Genomic DNA, 21014 nt, shown 5'->3' on the forward strand with positions numbered 1-21014 from the left:
TAATGGTATTTTTTTTTTTTTTTTTTTTACAGGGCGGGAGGGGTGATATAAGCCCATTCTCGGGAGGGCTTGCATTTTTCTCCCTAAAAATGATTGGGATGGAGCTGATGATGGTATTATAATCATACGCCCCCCCCCCCCACTTGCCTACAACCCCCACAGTGCCAGCAGTGCACACATTTACAGATGCAGATGCTAGGACCTTTCTTCCAGCCTTTGCTCAACACTGTGTGCCAGTGGTGCTTCTACAGCATCTCAGAAAGAGGTATTTCCTTTGGCCTCCTCTCGTTACGTCCGCAGGGTGCACATCGTGCGCATGTGAAGTAGTGGGCATCCTGGGCCTGCTGTTGCCTCTTCACTAAAGCTCACTCAGTATGCCAGCAGCCCTCATTCTACATCCCAGTGTGGCGGTATTCACCTTGTGACTTCTCTCCAGTCTCTTCTCAAATACCATGAGTTTGTCCAGGGAAGGAGGTAATCACCTTAGAATTGCTGCCCTGTGTACACTTTATTCCCCTCACAGTGCTGGTAGCACTCACTCACTGCTGCAGCAGGAGGGGGCTTTCCATGGACCTGCTCCCCTCTCGCTTGCTCAGTGTCCCAACTTCATGGTGAAGGTGCATACCTCTTTCCTCCTGTGTCTCTTGCCAGTGCTGTGACCCGGGGTACAGGTGCGCAGTTTGGACCCCCTGCTGCTCTCTCCACCAGGCCTCTCAGTGTGCCAGCATTGGATGGAAGTGCGCCAGCATTGGATTGGTGCCTGCTGTTCCTCTCCACTAATCCCTCAGTGTGCCAGCATTGTGCCTCAGGATGGAAGCTCCCACGTATGATCTTCTGCCCCCTCAATGTACCAGTTCCATGCCTCAGAGTGGCAGTTCATATCTATGGCCTCTGCTCCCCTCTACACCTGGCCCCTCAGTGTGCCAGCTCTGTTGTGCCTCTAGGTGGTGTTGCGTGTCTGTGCCTTCTGTCCCTCTCTTCACCCACCCCCAGTGCACCCGTCCTAGAGTGAAGGTGCTCACATTGGCCCTGCTGCCTCTGATGGCCCTGGCATGGATGAAGTCAGTCTCCTGATAGCGGCACAGGATCTTGGAGGCGCAGCCGAGAGGGACCCTTAGCTGGCGGGAGATGACACAGGGACGGATGCTGTGGTGGACCATCTCCACATTCTTGTGCCTGATGTGGTTGGGCAGCCGCTGACCACTGATGAATACTCCTCCCAGCTAGTCCAGTTGACCCTGGCCCAGAGATGTGGACACTGGAGAGAAGGCAGAAACAAGTGTTATGTTTTGTATAAACTGCAAACTTTTACTTAAATTAGTTAACAATTTCAAGTTACACAAAAAACAACACGGGTACTTGAAGAGATACAAAAGAAGGCTTTTAAAACTGAACAAGTGTAGTCTTTCAGTCAGCTCCCATGTTTATGTAGATCAGTAATGCAAGAAGCTTTGCTTCAGCTGTCAAAAGAGCTTTACTCATTACATGCGCACTCTAAACAAAATTAAACTTCCTTCACGAGGCACGCGTTATTTACTTTCGAGGTGCGATGTTTTGCCTCAGAGAAACACATATAACATACTGTCTGGTGTGTTTCCCAAACTGCAGGATATTACTGCAAGAATAAAAAGAATGGTGCTTTAATGGATAGATATAAACAAAATGTGAAAACTAAATATGAGCAAAACTATTTTTGACTGTAAATAAAGCATCTTTGATTCTTCAAGATTATGAAACCAGACCACAATCAGGGGAATGTTTTGAAATCAACTTTTAGTTTAACCAGTGGAAATTGATCCAATGTATATATAATTCAATGTACACAACTTTTCGTGGCGCCCCTGGCTAATTTTGATGGCGTACAGGGTACCGCGACACACAGATTGGGGACTGTTGCCCTAACCTTAAATGTATTGTTAGATTCTGGGGCCTCAGATACTTTTATGGATATCGATGTAGCAGTGCATCCTGGCCTCTCACTTGTACCCAAGAAAATATCTGACGAAGTAAAAACTATTGATGGCAGTGCATTGATTTCAGGACCTATCACCCACTCCACTGGGGATTTGACTCTAATCATTCAAGGAAATCATAGGGAAACTGTGTGTTTCGATTTAAATAAAGCTCCTCAGTTACAGTCAATTCTAGGTATAACCTGGTTACAGACTCATATTCTTGATATTGATTGGGTCACATGTTCCCTAACCATGCATTCTATCTTTTGTGAAAAACATTGTTGGGTATCCTCTACCATAGAGGCAACACAAGTAGGTGCTATTGAAACAAATATAGATACGACCCAAAAACGACCTGCTTGTTACAGTGAATTTTAAGATGTCTTTGATAAACAAAAAGCTACCACTCTTCCCCCTCATAGGCCTTATGATTGCCAGATCGATTTACAACTAGGTGCTCAAACCCCTTGCAATCGGATTTATGCTCTAACAGAAAAGGAAAAATATCCATTTATGAGACTAGATCTAGATGAAATGCTAAAGATAGGGTTTGTTAGACCACCTCGTTCACCAGTGTCTTCTCCCTTATTTATTCTTGTGAAGAAAAGGGGGTGAACTACAAACTTGTATAGGTTATAGAGCCTTAGGTGCTGTGACAATTAAGAACCGGTACCCTGTAACATTAATTCCTTCGCTAATAGATCAAGGAAAAAATGCTACAGTCTTTCGAAACTGAATTTGTGAGGCGCTTACCATCTAAAGCATGTCTGAGAGGGTGGCGAATGGAAGGCCGCCTTCCGTACTGAATTTGGTTTTATGAATATCTTGTTATGTCCTTTGGACTGCGCAATGCCCCATCTGCATTCCAGTTTTTCATCACCAAGGTATTGAGGGAGTTCTTGGACACTTGTGCTGTAGCTTACATACCTGACATATTAATCTATTTGGCTTCTACTACTGAACATGAAAAGCATGTAAAGACCGTTTTACAGAAGCTGCATGAACAAAGTCTGTTTGTTAAATTAGACAAATGTAAATTCCCTGTTCCTGAAGTATCTTTTCTGGGTTATGTACTATCAATGCAGTGAATTACCATGGACCCCCAAATGTTGTCAGCTATAGTGCACTGGAAATCACCCCAAACAGTGATGGAAGTGCAGAGTTCTTTGGGCATTGCTGGTTTTTACCATAGATTTACTGACAATTTCTTCACCCTGGTGTCTCCAATCACAAAATTACTATGTAAAAATGTCAAGTCTTTCAGCTGAACAAGCCTTTCAGCTTTTGAAAATCGTATACCTGCCCCTATTTTACGGCATCCTGATCCCACACAGCCATATATAATTTAGGCTGATACCTCTCAAGTAGCAGTAGGTGGGTGTCTGTCACAGAGAGATAAGACAAGTGGGAAACTACATCCTATTGCATATTTTTTTTATATAAGTTGAGTCCGGCTGAAGTAAACTATTCCGTGGGTGTTAGAGAATTATTGGCAATAGAAAAGGCCTTGGAGGAATGGAGATATTATCTGCTAGGAACTCTGCATACAGTCACAATAATAACAGACTATAGGAATCTAAAGTTTCTGAAATCTACTTGAGCCTTTTTGATGCAACAGCTGTGTTGGACTCACTTTTTTAAAGACTATGATTTTGTAATGCAGTTCCCACCTGCTTGGTACCATGGCAAGGTTGATGCCTTATCCCAGCTGGGGTAGAAGGATTTTGAACAGACATAGGAATCCCTTTGTATTATTCCTTTAGAAAGAATTCAATCGGCGTTGTGTACTGTGAGAGCGTTCTATCAAAGCTATCTACTGCAAACAAAACAAGTGAGGCTGATGCTATTATCCAAGCTAACAAAGGGCACAGAGTCAATGACTTGGTCTACATTAAAGGGGGGTTATTTATTCCTACTAGCTCTTTGCACAAAATAGTTACTGACTGGTCACCCGGGAGAAAGGAATACTCTGGAATTGATTAGGCATTACTTTTGGTGGCCATCCCTGTCTGCTGACACAAAGCAATTTGAACTGAATTGTGCTGTTTGTGCCTAGAGTAAAAGTACATATCAGGTACCCACTGGTTTACTTACTCCCTGGCCCTGTGGCATACTGTTTCTTTAGATTTTGTGGTAGGTTTACCTAAAACTGAAAAGGGATACACAATGTCTTGATGACGGTGGATCATTTGATGAAAATGGCTAATTTAACTTCCTTAAAAAGCCTACCTACACTCAAACAATTAGCAGGTATCTTCCTCCCAGCAGTATTTTAGTTACATAGGCTCCCTTCTGTATTAATTTCTGATCAGGGTCCTCAATTTGCCTCTAAATTCTGGAGCGTTCTTTGTAATTTATTATATATGGATGTTCATTTATCCTCTATTCATCATCCCCAAACTGATGGACAAATGGAAGGTTAAATCAGTGTATGGAGTAATATCTTAGATATCAATTGTTACATGATACTTAAGAAGGAGTTGGTTTTCTGTGAGCGTCTGAGTTTGCACACAACAATGCAGTAAAATGTTCAACTAATTCTTCTCCATTTTCTGCTAATTATGGTTACCACCCTTGAATGTCAGCGATTGATTCAAAACCAGTGTCAGAGGTGCCAGCACTAGAGGACTTTGTTAATCATTTACAAGACATAGAATTAAGTGCACATGATATGGTGGCAATGTAGCATCCTTCAGTGTTCAATATGTGTTAAACATTGTTCAACCTATACTTCGAACCAGCGAAATTGATATTTAAGGGGTCAGGAATTTCCACTCATCAGAATGCAACAAAAATATTCATTTAATGATGTATTCTTCTTTTAGTCCTGCGACTGGAAACTCCAGCAATGGATGTTGGATAGCTTCCTTAACCTGCAAAAAACATTTTTCTATTCTCCTCCAAATCCTGAAATAAGTTCTTATACATATGTCTAAACAAACTCAAAGCCAAGAGGCTTTCTCCCTCAATTGCCTAATCGGCCAAATCTCTTGGATTCAGTTTTGCACTTGTTCATTACATAACATAAACAAAGTTGCTCAATCCACTAACTTAAACCTTTGTTTTAAAACAAAATCTGAGCATCTCCTTACACTAACCCAGCAGTAGACAGACGTCAACTCTCTGATGGACTCTTAACTAGACTTTATAAACCCCTGTTTGTTGAGTTTCCCCAGTCATACCTAGAGGCATCAAAGGTTGTTTTCCATTCATCAACAAAACGTTTTTCTGTCTCAAGGAAGGATGATCACCTCTTTCATTACTTATCCAGCTACACTGACTTCCTGTTGAGGCGAGGAACACATTCAAAGTATTCTGTATTACTTATAAAGGGATCAAGCAACAAAGTCCAGTGTACCTCAGCCATCTCCTAAATATCTCGTGTCCAATGAGGCCTCAGAAGAAGAACTCTGTTCTAACAGAAACATAGAATTAACAAGTGGCATGCCAAACATCACTTCAGATAGGGTGATCAAAAACGTAGTGATCTAGTTGTTGACCATCATGTGATCTACCAATCCTTCATTCTTTCAGAAAGCCCGATCTCTTGTCTTTTCTGTGACTACCTGAACTGGGTCCCCTGTCATCTCATGTTCCTCTTGTTGTTAATACACTTGTTTGCAGATCATTTGTCACACGTGCCTTTTTTGTACAATAGCACTATAGAAAACAGTAAATAATAATTTAATTAGGGGAGTTTAGGGAAATTGAAAATTATATTACTTCCTGGTTTTTAAGGAGTTTAGCACAAATGAAAGAGTGAGTCATAACATGAATGATTTTACCATAGTTCACTCAAGACCTTTTCCAGTTACCATATAATAACTGCTTCTCCCTAACTTGTGAACTTCTAATAAAAGTTAAATGAACTATTGAGCTTACATTTTGTTAACTAAAGAATATTGTATTTGCTGTTGTTTTCTTGTGCTAAATAAGTACACCATTGCACCAAATTGCCAGCTGAAGCTGAGAAAGAAATGCAACTTTGTAAAAATTCCGTTTGGGGCTTTTGAGCTGCATGAGAACCTCTTTCAATGTGGTACCACATAATTACTGAACTTTCAACATGTCCATAATTGTGTTCCATTTAGGTTTATTTCCGGACTGTCGAGCTTGTACAAGAGCCTATACCTGGGTCCCCTGGACTCAGTTTCTACTTTAGAATTAATGGAATTCCAATTTTCATCAAGGGTTCTAACTGGATTCCAGCGGACTCTTTCCAGGACAGAGTAACCTTAGGAGTGTAAGTCCTTGTTGAACGACTTTCATTGATCATTTTCTATTGTTGTGATTGAGTTATTATCCTCTCATTCTTTTTTGGTGTGTACACAAACATATCCACATTCTAGACTTTCCTGGCCTGGCCCGGCCCATTCTTACTAATGGTAGCCCCAGCTGAATACCTTCACCACTATTTTTATTCTTTCACTAAAACAGGTCTGCAGTTTGTGATGTGATCTATTTTAACTTTGATTACAAAAATATTCATAAATTAGTGCTTTCATGCTTTGGAAAAATATAATTTTCCTTTTATGTAGCTTCCGTCATAGCTTCTATGCTGGATGCTGGTTTTGTGATGCTTCGCAACCTGCAAAAGACAGATTCCTTCCAGTAGACCAACTACTACAAACTTCTGTTTTTATTCAGCCTTCCTCCTGGGTTTTATTGCTGTCTCAGTGGAATACTTACCCATTAACACTTGTAGAAACAGCTGATTGGTACTGATGCGTAAGGTTGTAGTGCTTGAAGATTTAGAGTCTTTGTTTAGAACCTCTAAAGACTACTGGTAGAAACAACCAGCAACTGAGTGTAGGACCTGGATGTTTTTAACTATTAATATAGAGTGCCTACCATTAGACAAGTGTTATGACCTTGATTAAGCTGAAGTACACCTTATCTACTTCTCATCTACCATGTCTTAAGAGGCACAGATTTAAAATGCTATTCTTCTGGTAATAGATGATCTTTTTACTTTGTACATACACTAATGTTGTTTACTAGAATGGCTTAATTGAGATGTTTGCACTATACTATGTTCTTCTAAGTTTTATAAAGCGAGCACCATCTTCAAACAAGTTCCTAGAGAACAGTGTCCTCTCCGAAAACAATTGGCCTTGAGCCATGCATAGACTGACACAAGCAGATGACGGTCAAGGCCCCCCATGAAGTATGCCTTGTATGCCTGGGCTTTGGTCATGAGTTCAAGTTGTCTAATCAATTCACCTTGATGCACTGAAAGGCGATTTGAGACTAAGATATGAAGCTGTACCTCACCAAGACTAAGAAGAAGTCACGTTCTTCACATAGGTCCTGCTCCTATTTTAAATCGCAATCCCAGCCCCAGTCATGAGGCCCTTCCCATGCCTGTCAGCTTCCTGCTCAGAATCTTCAAGTAAGCACAAGAAAGCAACAAGCATTGGTAATGCAATGGGTCTCGCGTTTACTCGAGTTAAAGCTATTAGCGTTGTAATCTCCTAACCAGACTTTTCTTGCCACATAAACTGAAAAGTAAAACAGTTTCACATAAGCAAGCCGATGGCCAACATGAGCGCAAAGCAAACACACAAAAGGGAACAGAAGTCCGCTCGCAGTGAAACTTATTGGCAAAAGTGCAATTATCCATGTAACAGGGTTGATGTCATGCAAAGCGCTTGACTTCTGCATAGCGAGATTGTGCTACCAATTAAATAAAAAGAAAAAATTGTGCAGAAACCATACGGAAAACATGGAGCTTCCTATGTTTTCAGTAGTTGGCTGGTGCACTTAAGGAGGGCTAAACACCGGAAGAGGCATGACGTGTGCATGCATTCCACTGATGAAATCAAGCTAATTTTAAAAGGCAAGCCGATGAACCAACCAAACTGATGGGCTCGACATGGGCATGGTTTAAAGCCCAGAGAGATATTACACCAGGGACAGAGCACTTTGCACTTGACCCTAAAGAAAGACTCAGCTGCATCTTTGTCTAAATTGAACGAGAGAGGGTGTTAAGATCTGAGCTCACTAGTCAGAAAGCCAATTCTCCAGCTGGTCCGTACCCGACTGAGTTATCCAGGCCATCATCTATCCTGTACCAGATCAAGGCATTTATAGAGACCATGATGCAAATAGTTAGTGTATCTCTGACTCCCTCGAGTGCACTTTCAGGCCACAAGAAGCTGCATGGGCCTTCAATCGCATTACTGCCTGTGGGTCCTTCCTGAACACCCTCTGCCCCTTCGGGCTCGTTACAGGACATCTACTGACATGAGGCACAAGCATCCTGTCCGGCCCCAAGGTCCACGTCAGTTTCCACTGCACCAATACTGTGCTGACTCCACTGGCAACAGTCAGTGACCTCGTGCCCGTGCCCATGTCAGACCATGAACCAACATTGGCAAGAGTTCCCTCAGTGTTGCGCTGTGAAGTAACAAAAGCGCAACTAGTTAGCATGCCTCTTGACTCCAGCACAAAGCTACCACAGCAGAGGCTCCACTTACTTTTTGGTTGTGACTCTGATCCTAAACCAGAACACCAGAATAGAGAGCACCCCAAGATACTGATGATGATGGAGAGGACTTGCTTCTTCCTCATTATACTTTTGATACTTCATAACTTGATTTATAAATTGCCAGTGGGCTCGTTAGGTCACCTGAAACAGAGCTTGACTCGCCATATAGGCCAGCAACCAAGAAAAGAGCATTTTTAGTGGTGATTAAAAGGCATCTGCAGGGCAGAACCTGAGTTATGCTCCTTTGCGACAAAGGCAAGTGTTCTGATGGAGAATCTCCAACCTAGGTCAGTGAAGTTGGAACCCTAACTCCTATTCTACGACACCATCACAGATGCCTAGATGCCTACATAGTTGAAGCCATGCTCTTGTCCACACACAAGTAGACAATTAGCCAGGTAAAACAGGCCTGAGTCTGGGCATGTTGTCTTCCTCACCAAGAACCCTACACCAAAAAAGTCTTACAAATTTCACAGGCTTCAACCATTAAAATGAATCCTACCTCATTTCCATTTTCAAGCCTCCCAGCTTGGAGGCCATTGAGGGCCTCTCTTTCACAATTTCCCTTAATCCTTCTTTCTCAATATAAGGCTACTAGTATAAAGACCCCCTCATAGTAAGTCTGTTGCACTTCATTTATTGGTGGATTTTATTGGTCAGCAATCTGTTCTGCACTCACATTTCCTGCTGTTGGGAGACTTCAATCATCACATTGCTTATCCTAGCGGCGCCATGGGTAAACAATTTCTGGAGATTCTTGAGGGTTTTAATCTTGTCCAACACATGGTGGGTCCGATCTATTCTGCTGGCCACAATTTGGATTTGATCTTCTCTCACTTATTGAATATCCAGCTGAATCCACCCTTTAAAATAACTTGGTCAGACCATTTTTAGTCTCATATAGGCTTACTGGGACATGTTATAAGAACGTGCAACCCCCAATTCAGAGAAGTGCCAGACCCTGGTAGCATTTATTGGATTCTCAATTACTAGAGGCACTGAAAAGCATACTGCTGGAACTTACTGGGGCAGTATGCAATGAGTTGCCTAGGGTCGACAACAGGCTATCTGCTGCTTTGGACCACATTGCTCCTATGAGGGTAGTGTCCCAGCAGAGAGCCACACCTTCTGCCCCTTGGTTCTCCAATACATTGAAAAAGGAAAGAACTAATTGTAAAAAAAACTGAACGCAGATGGAGGAAATTCTATGATGCGGATGCAAAAGCCATGTATAAAACAGCACTTAATCTGCACAGTGCATTGAGCAAAGCATGGACAGAGTTTATTGCAACTTCTATCTCCACTGCAATCAGTAACCCTCATTAACTTTTTAAGGTGGTGAATTCCTTTGTGGCACTTAGTGTGCTACAAAATGCTTTGGCTTCCTCTGTAACATTATGTGAAGAGCTCTTGGATTTCTTCAACAAAATTAAATTAATTTATGGGAAGTTTCCTGCCCATGGGGTGCCTGGTCAGATGACTAACAAGTACTGTCCTTCAGGCCCTATTTTGGATAGATTTGCTCCTCTTACACTCTCTGATGTATCCTCTTCCTTGGCTAGATGAAAATCGGGGTCTCCAACAGATCCCTGTCCTCCTGACATTCTGAAGCAGGTGGCACCTCAAATTACCCCAGTTCTGCTTAATCTGTTGAACGTTTTGTAGAGATCCAGTGCCGACCCGACCCTCAGGGGCTTAGTAACTTTCGCCCTTTTTCTCTACTCCCTGTGGCCATTAAAATGCTTGAGAAATGGGTTAATGGCCAAATTTCCACATTCTTGGAATGCAGCGATTTACTTCATGACACCCAGCCGGGTTTTCGGGCAGGCAATAGCGTGTAATCTGACCTTTTGGAGGCCACTGACTTAGAGACAACCTTGACCAAGGCTCGGTGGCCATGGTTGTCCTACTTGATCTGTCAGCAGCCTTCAGTATGGTTACCCACTCTATCTTTTTGTATCATCTTGGGGAAGTGGGTATCCAAGCTACAGCTTGGGCATGGCTGAAGTATTTTCTAGAGGACCGCTCTCAAAGGGTCTTTCTTCCTCCCTTTACATCCTCAGCCTAACCTCTTGTTTGCGGAGTTCCTCAGAGTTTGGCTTTGAGCCCTACCCTTTTCAATATACATCTTCCTCCCTTGGCCAAATTATTAAAGGCATGGGGCATAAGCATTATTTCCTATGGTGATGCTACACAGCTGATGCTACATTTCAAGTAAAAAGAGTTGGACCCATTGGCTGAATTTAAAGACTGCCTGAGGACAGTTGGTGATTGGATGAGTTTGATTATCCAGACGCCAGCAACTGGTAGCCATCTGAATGGGGATCTCCGACTTCTCCAGCCTCTGTAGTCAGAAACCTAGGGGTTAACTTTGATTCTTCTTTCATTTGAACCCCAGATTAAAACAGTGTCTGCCAGCTTTTTCCTCATGCTGAAAACAGTTAGGAAAGTGATGCATCTGATTCCAGTGGACTGCCGAAAATCTGTAATTCATGTGCTGATGACAGCAAAATTAGATTGTGCTAATAGCCTCTATTTGGGTTTACCGCAATAGCTCCTCCGTTGCATACAGATTATTTAAAAAACAGTGGCCCAGCTGATCCTGAAGATAGACTCTTGAAGACCAATCTGTTAGATTACTAGGCATTTGGGTGATGCTTTAGCCTATACACTTGTTAGGGCTCCTAGTGTCAGGACACCTTTTTTTGGAGACAGCTGCCCGCTTTATAAATTTATTGTATTATATTGTATTGTATTGTATTTCCGACCAATCCTCCAGATTGATGCTTTTACCAAACAGATATTTTCTTTACAAGCTTGGTGCTATGGTCAATAAATGTAGTCTTCTGGGTAGGTTGCTGCACACATGCCTTTTGGGATATGGCCAGTCAGATCTTGGTGGTGATCCCGAAGGACTTTAGGGCCTCCCTGGCTTAGGCTGTGTTGGGCAGGATACAGCAAAGTATGTTGTTTGTGCAGGCGTAGACTCCATGGATTTAATTGGAAGAGATTTTGGTACCAGTATTGTGCGTGACAGGCATGGCTAGCTAGATCCATCAGATTTTCTGGCAATGTGCAGGCATCTCTGATAGACATGTGCCTTTTGATGGTCCTAGACTATTCATAGCAAAGGCGGACTCAGCACTGAAGCAGTTTAGAGACAATAGGGCCACAGTGTGTTCCCTGAGGCTTTTGACTCGTCCATAGCAATTCCCTATTGGTTCTGCAAATTTAGGGGCATTGCTGAGGAGGTAGTCTATAGAAAAGATTAGCTTTCCTAGCGGTGGTGCAGTAGACAGCCCAGTCTTTTTGTGGTGTGGACGTGCCACTGACGGACATTGCAGTGGACAGCAGGGGCATCAGTCCTCCAACTTCTCACCTCTTGCTACCACAAAGATGCTTTAGTTTGTCCTCAACATCTTAAGACCAATCTTCAGGGGCAGGAATAATTATTTCCACCCTCACTGGAAATCCATTACGTCTGTCAGATGGGTGTCACAGATTGTTCAAAGCGGCAACTCCCTACCTTTTATTTCTTCCCAACCATTCCTTTCTCCCCCTCCAAAATGAATTTTGGAGGAGACCCTTTCCATTTTACTGCAGGAGGTACATCTCTTACTCTCCAATTGTGCCTTAAAAAGGGTACCAGAGTAGGAGGGAGGTGAGGGCTATTGTTCATGCTACTTCTTTGTTCCGAAAAAGGACAGTGGCCTTAAACATATGCTGGACCTTTGGCCTCTAAATGTCTTTCTGCAAAAGGACAAATTAAAAATGCTTACTTTGGCTTAGGGTCTATCTGCTCTAAGTCCAGGAACTGGATGGCATCCCTGGACGTGCAGGGCACTTATTTTGATATACCCATCTGGCAGTCCTATAAGCATTACCTGTGGTTCTAAGTGGGCCAGGAACACTCTGAGTTTTCAGTGCTCCTCCTCAGTCTCGCCTAGCCTCCCCTGTGTGTGTGAATATGATTGCAGTGGTTGCTTCACATCTTCAAAGGCAGAGAGTTCCTGTATTTCTGTGCTTTGACAACTGGTTTCTGAAGGCACAGTCAGCCATAAACCACGGGGAAAAACTTAATATTGTTGGGTTTTACCATAAACAAGTTGAAGTTACATCTGGTTCACTTACAGAGGCTTCTATTCTTTGGGTGATTCTGGATTTGGTGAGGTTCAAGGCCTTTCCTCCACTTCAGTGAGTCTGGGACGTTTGGGCATTGATCTAGATTTTTCAGGTATAGTCCTTCATCTCATTAAAGACGGCACCAAAGCTGCTTCTTCGCCTAGCTTCCTACATCCTCTTTGCCAGCAACATCAGCCAGCACATGCATACTTTGCAATGGAACCTGAAATCCTAGTGGGGCCAGCAACATGGCTGCCTCTCCCACGCCATTTAGGTCTCAGAAGATCTGCAGTGGTGGCTGACCAACCCCAATTTGTCCTGCAGCAGGCTGCTCTCTCTTCCCCACCTGACACTCACATTGGTGACGGGCATACTTTCTGGGTTGGGATGGGTGTCCTCTAGGAGTGATGGTGATCAGAGACCTTTTGTCTTTGGTGGAGAGCTAGCTCCACATCACCTAATGGGTCTTCCAACCATTTATTTGGCCAAGAGGGCTTTCCTACCATCCATCAGGGGGAGGCTGGTGCAGATTCTCAAGGATAAAATCTCTATCTTGTGGTATTGCAGCGTGAAGTGGGATCCTGGGCCCTGTGCTAAAAAGGTTTCACTCTACAGAGGTTCCTGGGGCACTAAAAATCTCTCTAGTAGCTAAACACCTTTTGTGTTCCCTGAATGCCAGAGTGACTGAAATGGTTATGGTGCTATTCTAGTCAAAATAATGGCAACGTGATAATTCTTGCTTCTCCACATTGTCTCTTTTACCCTGAAATGCCATTCACTACTAATAGTGAACGTCGAAGTTTGGTCTGGTAGGAAATTCTAAAATGCTTCTGTATGTAAGCTGGAACAAAACAAGGGTTTCTGGTATCCAGAAAAAAGTATTGGTGTTGCAAGGAAGGGTGAGGACAGCTGGTAACATGAGGCAGGTCGATCTGCCTTAGCACTGTCAGGGCAGCAACCTACCAAATGCCTCACCTCTCACCCTTGCAAGTGCATGGTGCCAATCTGGTTGAGGTCTGAGCCATGACTGATTAGGGCTTGTCCGACTGATGCTTGTCTGTGTTTGATAGCCTTAAAGAGCTTGAGAGGGGCATGAACCCTTGCTTGAAATTTTGGCTTCCTTTGGCCTAGCAGAAGTAGGTGGAATCTGTGTCTTTTAAAGTTTGTGTAGTTTCTCAGGTTGCCAGCTTTGATTGCTCTTCTACTTCCTTTCCCCTTCATGGGGTATATTTATTTAGCAGTAGGCAATGTCATTGTCTTTATAAAATAAATAAATAAATTCTGTGAAACAACCATGGGTCTAGGAATGGTGGAACACCACTTGAGGGTTCAGCACTCACTCAGGCTGGGCTCAGGCATGGATTCAAGATGGTGGGAGCCTTTTGTGTCCCTGTGGCTCTGAGCAGAAGACCAGCAAACTGTCCCTTGGAGTCACTCTGGTAGTCTTGTGTTCAGGTGAAGATGCAGGGCTTAACAGTAGGGCTGGCCTCTGAGAGTTCAAGGCAGGCTCCAGGCAGCAAAGCAGTCCTTCCAGGTGCAGCAAAACAGTATTACAAAGTGCAGAGAAGGTCACATTAGCAGGCAGCCCTCTGAGAGGCCTTCTGCAGGTCCAGGAGTGAACTAAAGAGTGGGTTTGAGGGTCCCATTTTTAGGTCGATTTTGCCTTTCAAAAATCCTTTTTTTCAGTGGTAACTGCTTTACATTTGTCCCTCCTTGGGGCAGTTTTGTTACCGCCTTGGCCATCGAACCTGCTACATAGATAATTGCACTTTTGCCGATAACTTTTGAATTTCTTTTTCCTTTTGTGTCTCTTCCTCACACTCACAGCTGTGCTTTGAATCGGCTTGCTTATGTGAAACTGTTTTACTTTTTATTTTGTGTGGCAAGAAAAGTCCAGTTAGTAATTTACAACTCTAATAGCTCTAATTCGGGCAAACGCAAAACCCATTGCGTTTCAAATGCTTGTGTTTACTTGAAGCAGTAACCATAGCGCCTTCGCCCGAGTTGGTGTTGGGCTACGGCTCTTTACAATGAGTATTTTTACCTTTTATAAATTCGACTTTTCAGCTTTTAGTCAATTTAGCTGAATTCTTTGTGGGGAAGTAAACAATCTCATTAAACCTGTGGGACATTTTTATTTTGTTGTTTAGAGGCAAACCTATTGAACACACGCCTTTTTGCCTGGTTTGAAAATTGCTTCTGTAAAGTGTCAGTCTGACGTTTTTAAGAGTGTTTTGAGCGCTTCCATTCACTTTTCGCCTGTGTAAGAGTTTAAACTCTGTTAGTCTTCAGCTTTTATTTTGAAGTGTGCTTATGTTTCTAGTAAGACTGACATATCATGGATCGCAATAAAAGGGGAAATGAAGTTAAGCGTGTTATGTTGGCCACCTATCCGGTATCTTTCTTTTAAGCATTTCTAGGGTTAAAGAGACACTTCTGTACTTGAATCTCTTTAAACCATGAACACGTCATGGTTAAAACTGACGTAGGTTTTTTTTTTTTGTTTGGTAGTGCAGTCGCACGCAAATAACAGATTTGGGGCCAGATGTAGGTAGGTTGAAAATTGCTACTTGCAATTTGCGAGTCTGTGTGACTCGCAAATTGCAAGTCGCAATTTGCTATGCCGAAAGGTGTCTCAGACACCTTCTGCAACTCGCAATGGGGTCGCAAAGACCCACCTCATTAATATTAATAAGGTGGGTCGCAGTTTGCGACCCCATTGCGAGTATGGGCACTCATGGGGATGGTGGCCTGCTGGAGACAGCAGACCACCATGTCCGTGACTGCTTTTTAATAAAGCAGTTTTTTTTTTTCCATCTGCAGCCCGTTTTCCTTAAAGGAGAATGAGCTGCACTTGGAAAAAAAATACCGAAACCTTTAGTTTTGGTTTTTTTCAGAGCAGGCAGTGGTCCATTTGACCACTGCCTGCTCTGAAAAAATATTTTTGTTTCCATTCACAAAGGGGAAGGGGTCCCATGGGGACCCCTTCCCGTTTGCGACTGGGTTACCATCCACTTCAAGTGGATGGTAACTGCCATTTCATTTGCGACCGCTTTTGCGGTCGCAAATGAAATTGCATAGCGTTGCGAGTCGCAAATAGGAAGGGAACACCTTGGGAACAAAATGGGATGTGTCCACGTTGTGCTTTGGGGCATTTCCTGTCGCGGGCGCTAGGCCTACCCACACAAGTGAGGTATCATTTTTATCGGGAGACTTAGGGGAACGCTGGGTGGAAGGAAATTTGTGCCTCCTCTCAGATTCCAGAACTTTCTGCCACAGAAATGTGAGGAACATGTGTTTTTTTAGCCAAATTTTGAGGTTTGCAAAGGATTCTGGGTAACAGAACCTGGTCAGATCACCACAAGTCACCCCATCTTGGATTCCCCTAGGTCTCTAGTTTTCAGAAATGCACAGGTTTGGTAGGTTTCCCTAGGTGCCGGCTGAGCTAGAGGCCAAAATCTACAGGTAGGCACTTTGCAAAAAACAGCTCTGTTTTCTGTCAAAAAATGGGATGTGTCCACGTTGTGCTTTGGGGCATTTCCTGTTGCGGGCGCTAGGCCTACCCACACAAGTGAGGTATCATTTTTATCGGGAGACTTGGGGGAATGCTGGGTGGAAGGAAATTTGTGCCTCCTCTCAGATTCCAGAACTTTCTGCCACAGAAATGTGAGGAATATGTGTTTTTTTTAGCCAAATTTTGAGGTTTGCAAAGGATTCTGGGTAACAGAACCTGGTCAGAGCCCCACAAGTCACCCCATCTTGGATTCCCCTAGGTCTCTAGTTTTAAAAAATGCACAGGTTTGGTAGGTTTCCCTAGGTGCCGGCTGAGCTAGAGGCCAAAATCTACAGGTAAGCACTTTGCAAAAAACACCTCTGTTTTCTTTCAAAAAAATGGGATGTGTCCACGTTGCGTTTTGGGGCGTTTCCTGTCGCGGGCGCTAGGCCTACCCACACAAGTGAGGTATCATTTTTATCGGGAGACTTGGGGGAACATAGATTAGCAAAACAAGTGTTATTGCCCCTTGTCTTTCTCTACATTTTTTCCTTCCAAATATAGGAGAGTGTGTAAAAAAGACATCTATTTGAGAAATGCCCTGTAATTCACATGCTAGTATGGTCACCCCGGAATTCAGAGATGTGCAAATAACCACTGCTCCTCAACACCTTATCTTGTGCCCTTTTTGGAAATACAAAGGTTTTCTTGATAGCTATTTTTTACTCTTTACATTTCAGCAAATGAATTGCTGTATACCCAGTATAGAATGAAAACGCACTGCAGGGCGCAGCTCATTTATTGGCTCTGGGTACCTAGGGTTCTTGATGAACCTACAAGCCCTATATATCCCCGCAACCAGAGGAGTCCAGCAGACGTAACGGTATATTGCTTTCGATAATCTGACATTGCAGGAAAAAGTTACAGAGTAAAACGTAGAGAAAAATTTATGTTTTTTTCACCTCAATTTCAATATTTTTCTTTTTCAGTTGCTATTTTCTGTAGGAAACCCTTGTAGGATCTACACAAATGACCCCTTGCTGAATTCAGAATTGTGTCTACTTTTCAGAAATGTTTAGGTTTCTGGGATCCAGCATTGGTTTCATGCCCATTTCTGTCACTGACTGGAAGGAGGCTGAAAGCACAAAAAATTGTAAAAATGGGGTATGTCCCAGTAAAATGCCAAATTTGTGTTGAAAAATTGGGTTGTCTGATTCAAGTCTGCCTGTTCCTGAAAGCTGGGAAGCTGGTGAGTTTAGCACCGCAAACCCTTTGTTGATGCCATTTTCAGGGGGAAAACCACAAGCCTTCTTCTGCAGCCACTTTTTCCCATTTTTTTGAAAAAAACGAAATTTTCACTGTATTTTGGCTAATTTCTTGGCCTCCTTCAGGGGAACCCACAAAGTCTGGGTACCTCTAGAATCCCTAGGATGTTGGAAAAAAAGGACGCAAATTTGGCTTGGTTAGACTATGTTGACAAAAAGTTATGAGGGCCTAAGCGCGAACTGCCCCAAATAGGCAAAAAAAGGCCTGGCAGCGAAGGGGTTAATCTCACCTCTGGAGGATTTCTTCTTTACTGTGTTCTTTTCGGATGACTTGTCTTTCTATTTCTTGGTTTAGGGAACTACTTTTTAGGTTTTTGTTTTTTCTTTAGCAGTCCATGGGAGTATGGGTTGTTTCTTGCTCGGTCCTTTGAGTGCTGCTTTCCCATTCCAATCACCCTTAGCTCTCCCAGTGCCATCACATGCTCCACAGCTATTCTATTGCTTCTCCTACTGGATTTTTTCTTTTATATTTTTACCCCTATACTTCTGATAACGCGTCCCTTTATGTCAATTTTATACACATTAGGACTCGTTTTAGGCCAATGAATCTTGTGACCCAGTGGTGAGACACCGTAGGACGATATAACTGATCAATATGTCAAACAATATATCAATAATGTCATCAATATCCACCACCACAATACACTTTACTTTGGTTATAGACATTAATCAAATTATCGACGCAACCATGACCTTTCAGCCATGAATAACCACACCTTTTGATAGAATTTTATGAATTTTATTCCCTATTGATTACAGTCTACTAGCAGAAGTGTCAATCTCAAAACCAAGAAGCATAAGAGCATAGTCACAATATGGCAACTGTGATAAGATTTCATTAATGCAAGAATCACCAACATAAGAACATAGCACAGCGTCAACATAGATCAGAATACCAAGAATATCACGTAAGTCTCAGTTCAGCATAGCATAACATCAGTCTTTGTCTATTTGCGTCAGTCAGAGTGATCACCTATCCTAATCACTAATTAGCATCAGCATGTTGGGCTTCATGCAAAATAATTTAGAACACCAATTTAGAAAATATCTATCTATGGCCTCTATTCAAAAATGAGCAGTTGGTACCTAGAAAGGAAAAGCAAACAGACAAATTACAAATCGCTTTGTCATAATTACCCTCCAAGGATTAGGTCAGCACACAGGATCAGTCTTCGTCTTCAGGACATCAGTCGAATCGCCATCAGTCTAACCTCGTCTAAAGGACAGGGGACACTTCCCTCATAAGGAGGAGAAGCGTAAAGGGCAGTCTATGGGTGAGGATGGTTTATTAAGTCTCAAAGTCACCAAACAGAGTGACAGAGTTTCTGGATAAAATCAATAGCATTCCCTACCTAGTTCTGACGACCCTTCTGTGACATGGGTTTTTATCCCTTTTTCGTAATACCTTCCCCCAAAATTCTATTGGACATTTACTATACCCCACTATCTTTAACCTATTAAATTAAGCATTAGGTAATTCCAATTGTCACCCCATGATAATCCATAACATTTTGATTGGTATTCGTAATTGACGCCTTTGAAGGTGACACATCCGGGGGTTATTTCACCGTTTGGCACGTCTTCTCGGGTCGTGAGTTTCCTTTGTCCATGGTTTAAACGTTCTTGTACATTACATTAATCTACTTTTGTTTCAAATTTTGTACATAACTCATACTAAAGCAGCAAGCAAAAGGAACAAATTCAGGGTCATGGCCCTTTGCGAGTCAGCACACTGAAAAACAGAGAAAATGCTTTAATATGAGAGCTAGGCAGCTAAATCTACAACTCAGGCTAACTTAAGGCCTATGAAATTTTTAATACAAATGCGATATCGTAAATGTTAATATAAATCATAGCATGAACAATTTTTCTCATCATTGTTAGTTCACGTATATATTTGTGACCACACACATTATAGTCGTAATTTAGATGCGTGTTTAAGCAGAACACTAATTATTGTCGTTTTCTATGCAGCATCATTAAACATTGATATAAGCATTTCACTTTTAGTATATGTAATATTTAAACTACGCTCTCTCATTTCCATTGTCTTACTCACCCGCCACTGTATACCTGCTTCTGTGTTGCTCCCCCTCACTGTTGTGTTTTTTTTTGTGTGATTTGCTTTCCCTCTATTTTTATCAAAAGCATTTTTTGAGTGCCTGGCAGCTGCTATTTGCAGTTAGTCTGCTTCTTTCTAAATGGCACTTTCTGCTGAACGATTATTCAAACAGAGGATTCTTCACCTTTTTAATTCTCTCAGGCACCAGACTGGATCTGGATCTGGATTTTTTGCATAACAGTTGCTCCTGCATGCCAACATGTGGTACCATCCAACTCTGTTGTGACCTCGCTCCACCTATGGAAGAGATAGTTTGGGTCTGTAAATGGGAACCACCCCAGTGCAATTATGTACATTTCTATTTATTCTGTACCCTTTATTGTGGAGCTCTGCTTCCAATTCTTTTGTTTTTTGTCAGTGTCAATTGAGCTTTTTTCAGCAGTAAGACGGTGTACTAGAGAAATGTCACTTCCATAGACCTAAAACTGTGCTGCGATTGCAGGAAGCAGATGTCGGTCACAGATTCACACGGGTCTTCATGTATCTAGGTTCTGGACACCACTTAAAGTCATGCGACAAAGACTTCCTGATGCACCTGACGGTGAACATGGAGTGAGGGGCAAAACTAAACATCAACAATCAAAAAAAGCAAGGTAGGTTAGGCACCAAGCAGTGAACCAGACCTCACCAAGTCATGGCCCTGTTGCAGGTCCTAGCCCTTCTCCAGATTGCCGTCTTCTGGGAATTCGAGAACTAAGATGAGAAACAATTCTCATCACAAGAGCAAGAAGTCCAAGTGAGATTTGTCCCCTTCTCGCAACTCCCGCTCAGGGGTAGAAGTTGCACAGTTGGTACTCAAGGGACCTGACTCCGCTGCCATCATCTGACTCCAAGCCTGTTCCAAAGCTGGGACCAGCACGGTTTAAGATTCCAGGACCATTGCTGTCCCTGTAGCAGATTGGCGCCTCGAGGGAGGCCATGCTGCAACTTTTCATTCAATGATGGCTCCCTCTGGAACACCCTCTAAAACACATCTGGTGCCCATGGAGATGCAGTGCCCCCCCAGTGGATCTCCTGAACTTGGCTCTGACTGACTCATGGGGCCTCAAGCGCTCCCCCACCCTGCTGCCTGCCAGCTGTGCTCCATGCCTCGACTTTGGTGACTACATCGGCTCTGACTCAGATACCAGTTTACAATCTAGAATAATCAGGCTGTTCCAGCCCCAATGCCTTGCAGTGAGATTACCAAGGTGCATCCCCCAGTTTTTGATGATTCCCCCATCTGTCCCCTCAATGTCAGTGTTATTGTAGGCTAGAAGCCTTATTCCGATCAGACTCTGACGCCATTCAAATGCTCCAAAATATTCTGCACGATGATGTTGAAGAGGGGATCTGTTTGCTCCCTCCCTTTCTTTACACTGATGCTGCCCTATACTTAGATCTACAGATTGGAACTGGGTGAGACAGATTTGGACTCCCACTGAAGAGGCCTGTTTTCACAGTAGTAGTCTGTAAAATAACAGTAGTGTTGGATCTATTGCTACTTACCTACATACCATAGAGAATA

At 42.9% G+C, this 21014-nt stretch overlaps 1 protein-coding gene across 1 annotated transcript in view; it reads left to right on the forward strand.

Moving 5' to 3' along the window:
* The window catches only part of MANBA (mannosidase beta), a 313152-nt gene that overhangs the window by 149384 nt on the left and 142754 nt on the right, over window positions 1-21014 (forward strand). Inside the window, exon 8 of the mRNA XM_069230206.1 lies at window positions 6047-6198. Within this exon, the coding sequence (XP_069086307.1) occupies window positions 6047-6198 (152 nt within the window). The remainder of the gene's footprint in view (window positions 1-6046; window positions 6199-21014) is intronic.

This window comes from Pleurodeles waltl, chromosome 1_1, assembly GCF_031143425.1.
Source record: "Pleurodeles waltl isolate 20211129_DDA chromosome 1_1, aPleWal1.hap1.20221129, whole genome shotgun sequence".
Taxonomy (NCBI): domain Eukaryota; kingdom Metazoa; phylum Chordata; class Amphibia; order Caudata; family Salamandridae; genus Pleurodeles; species Pleurodeles waltl.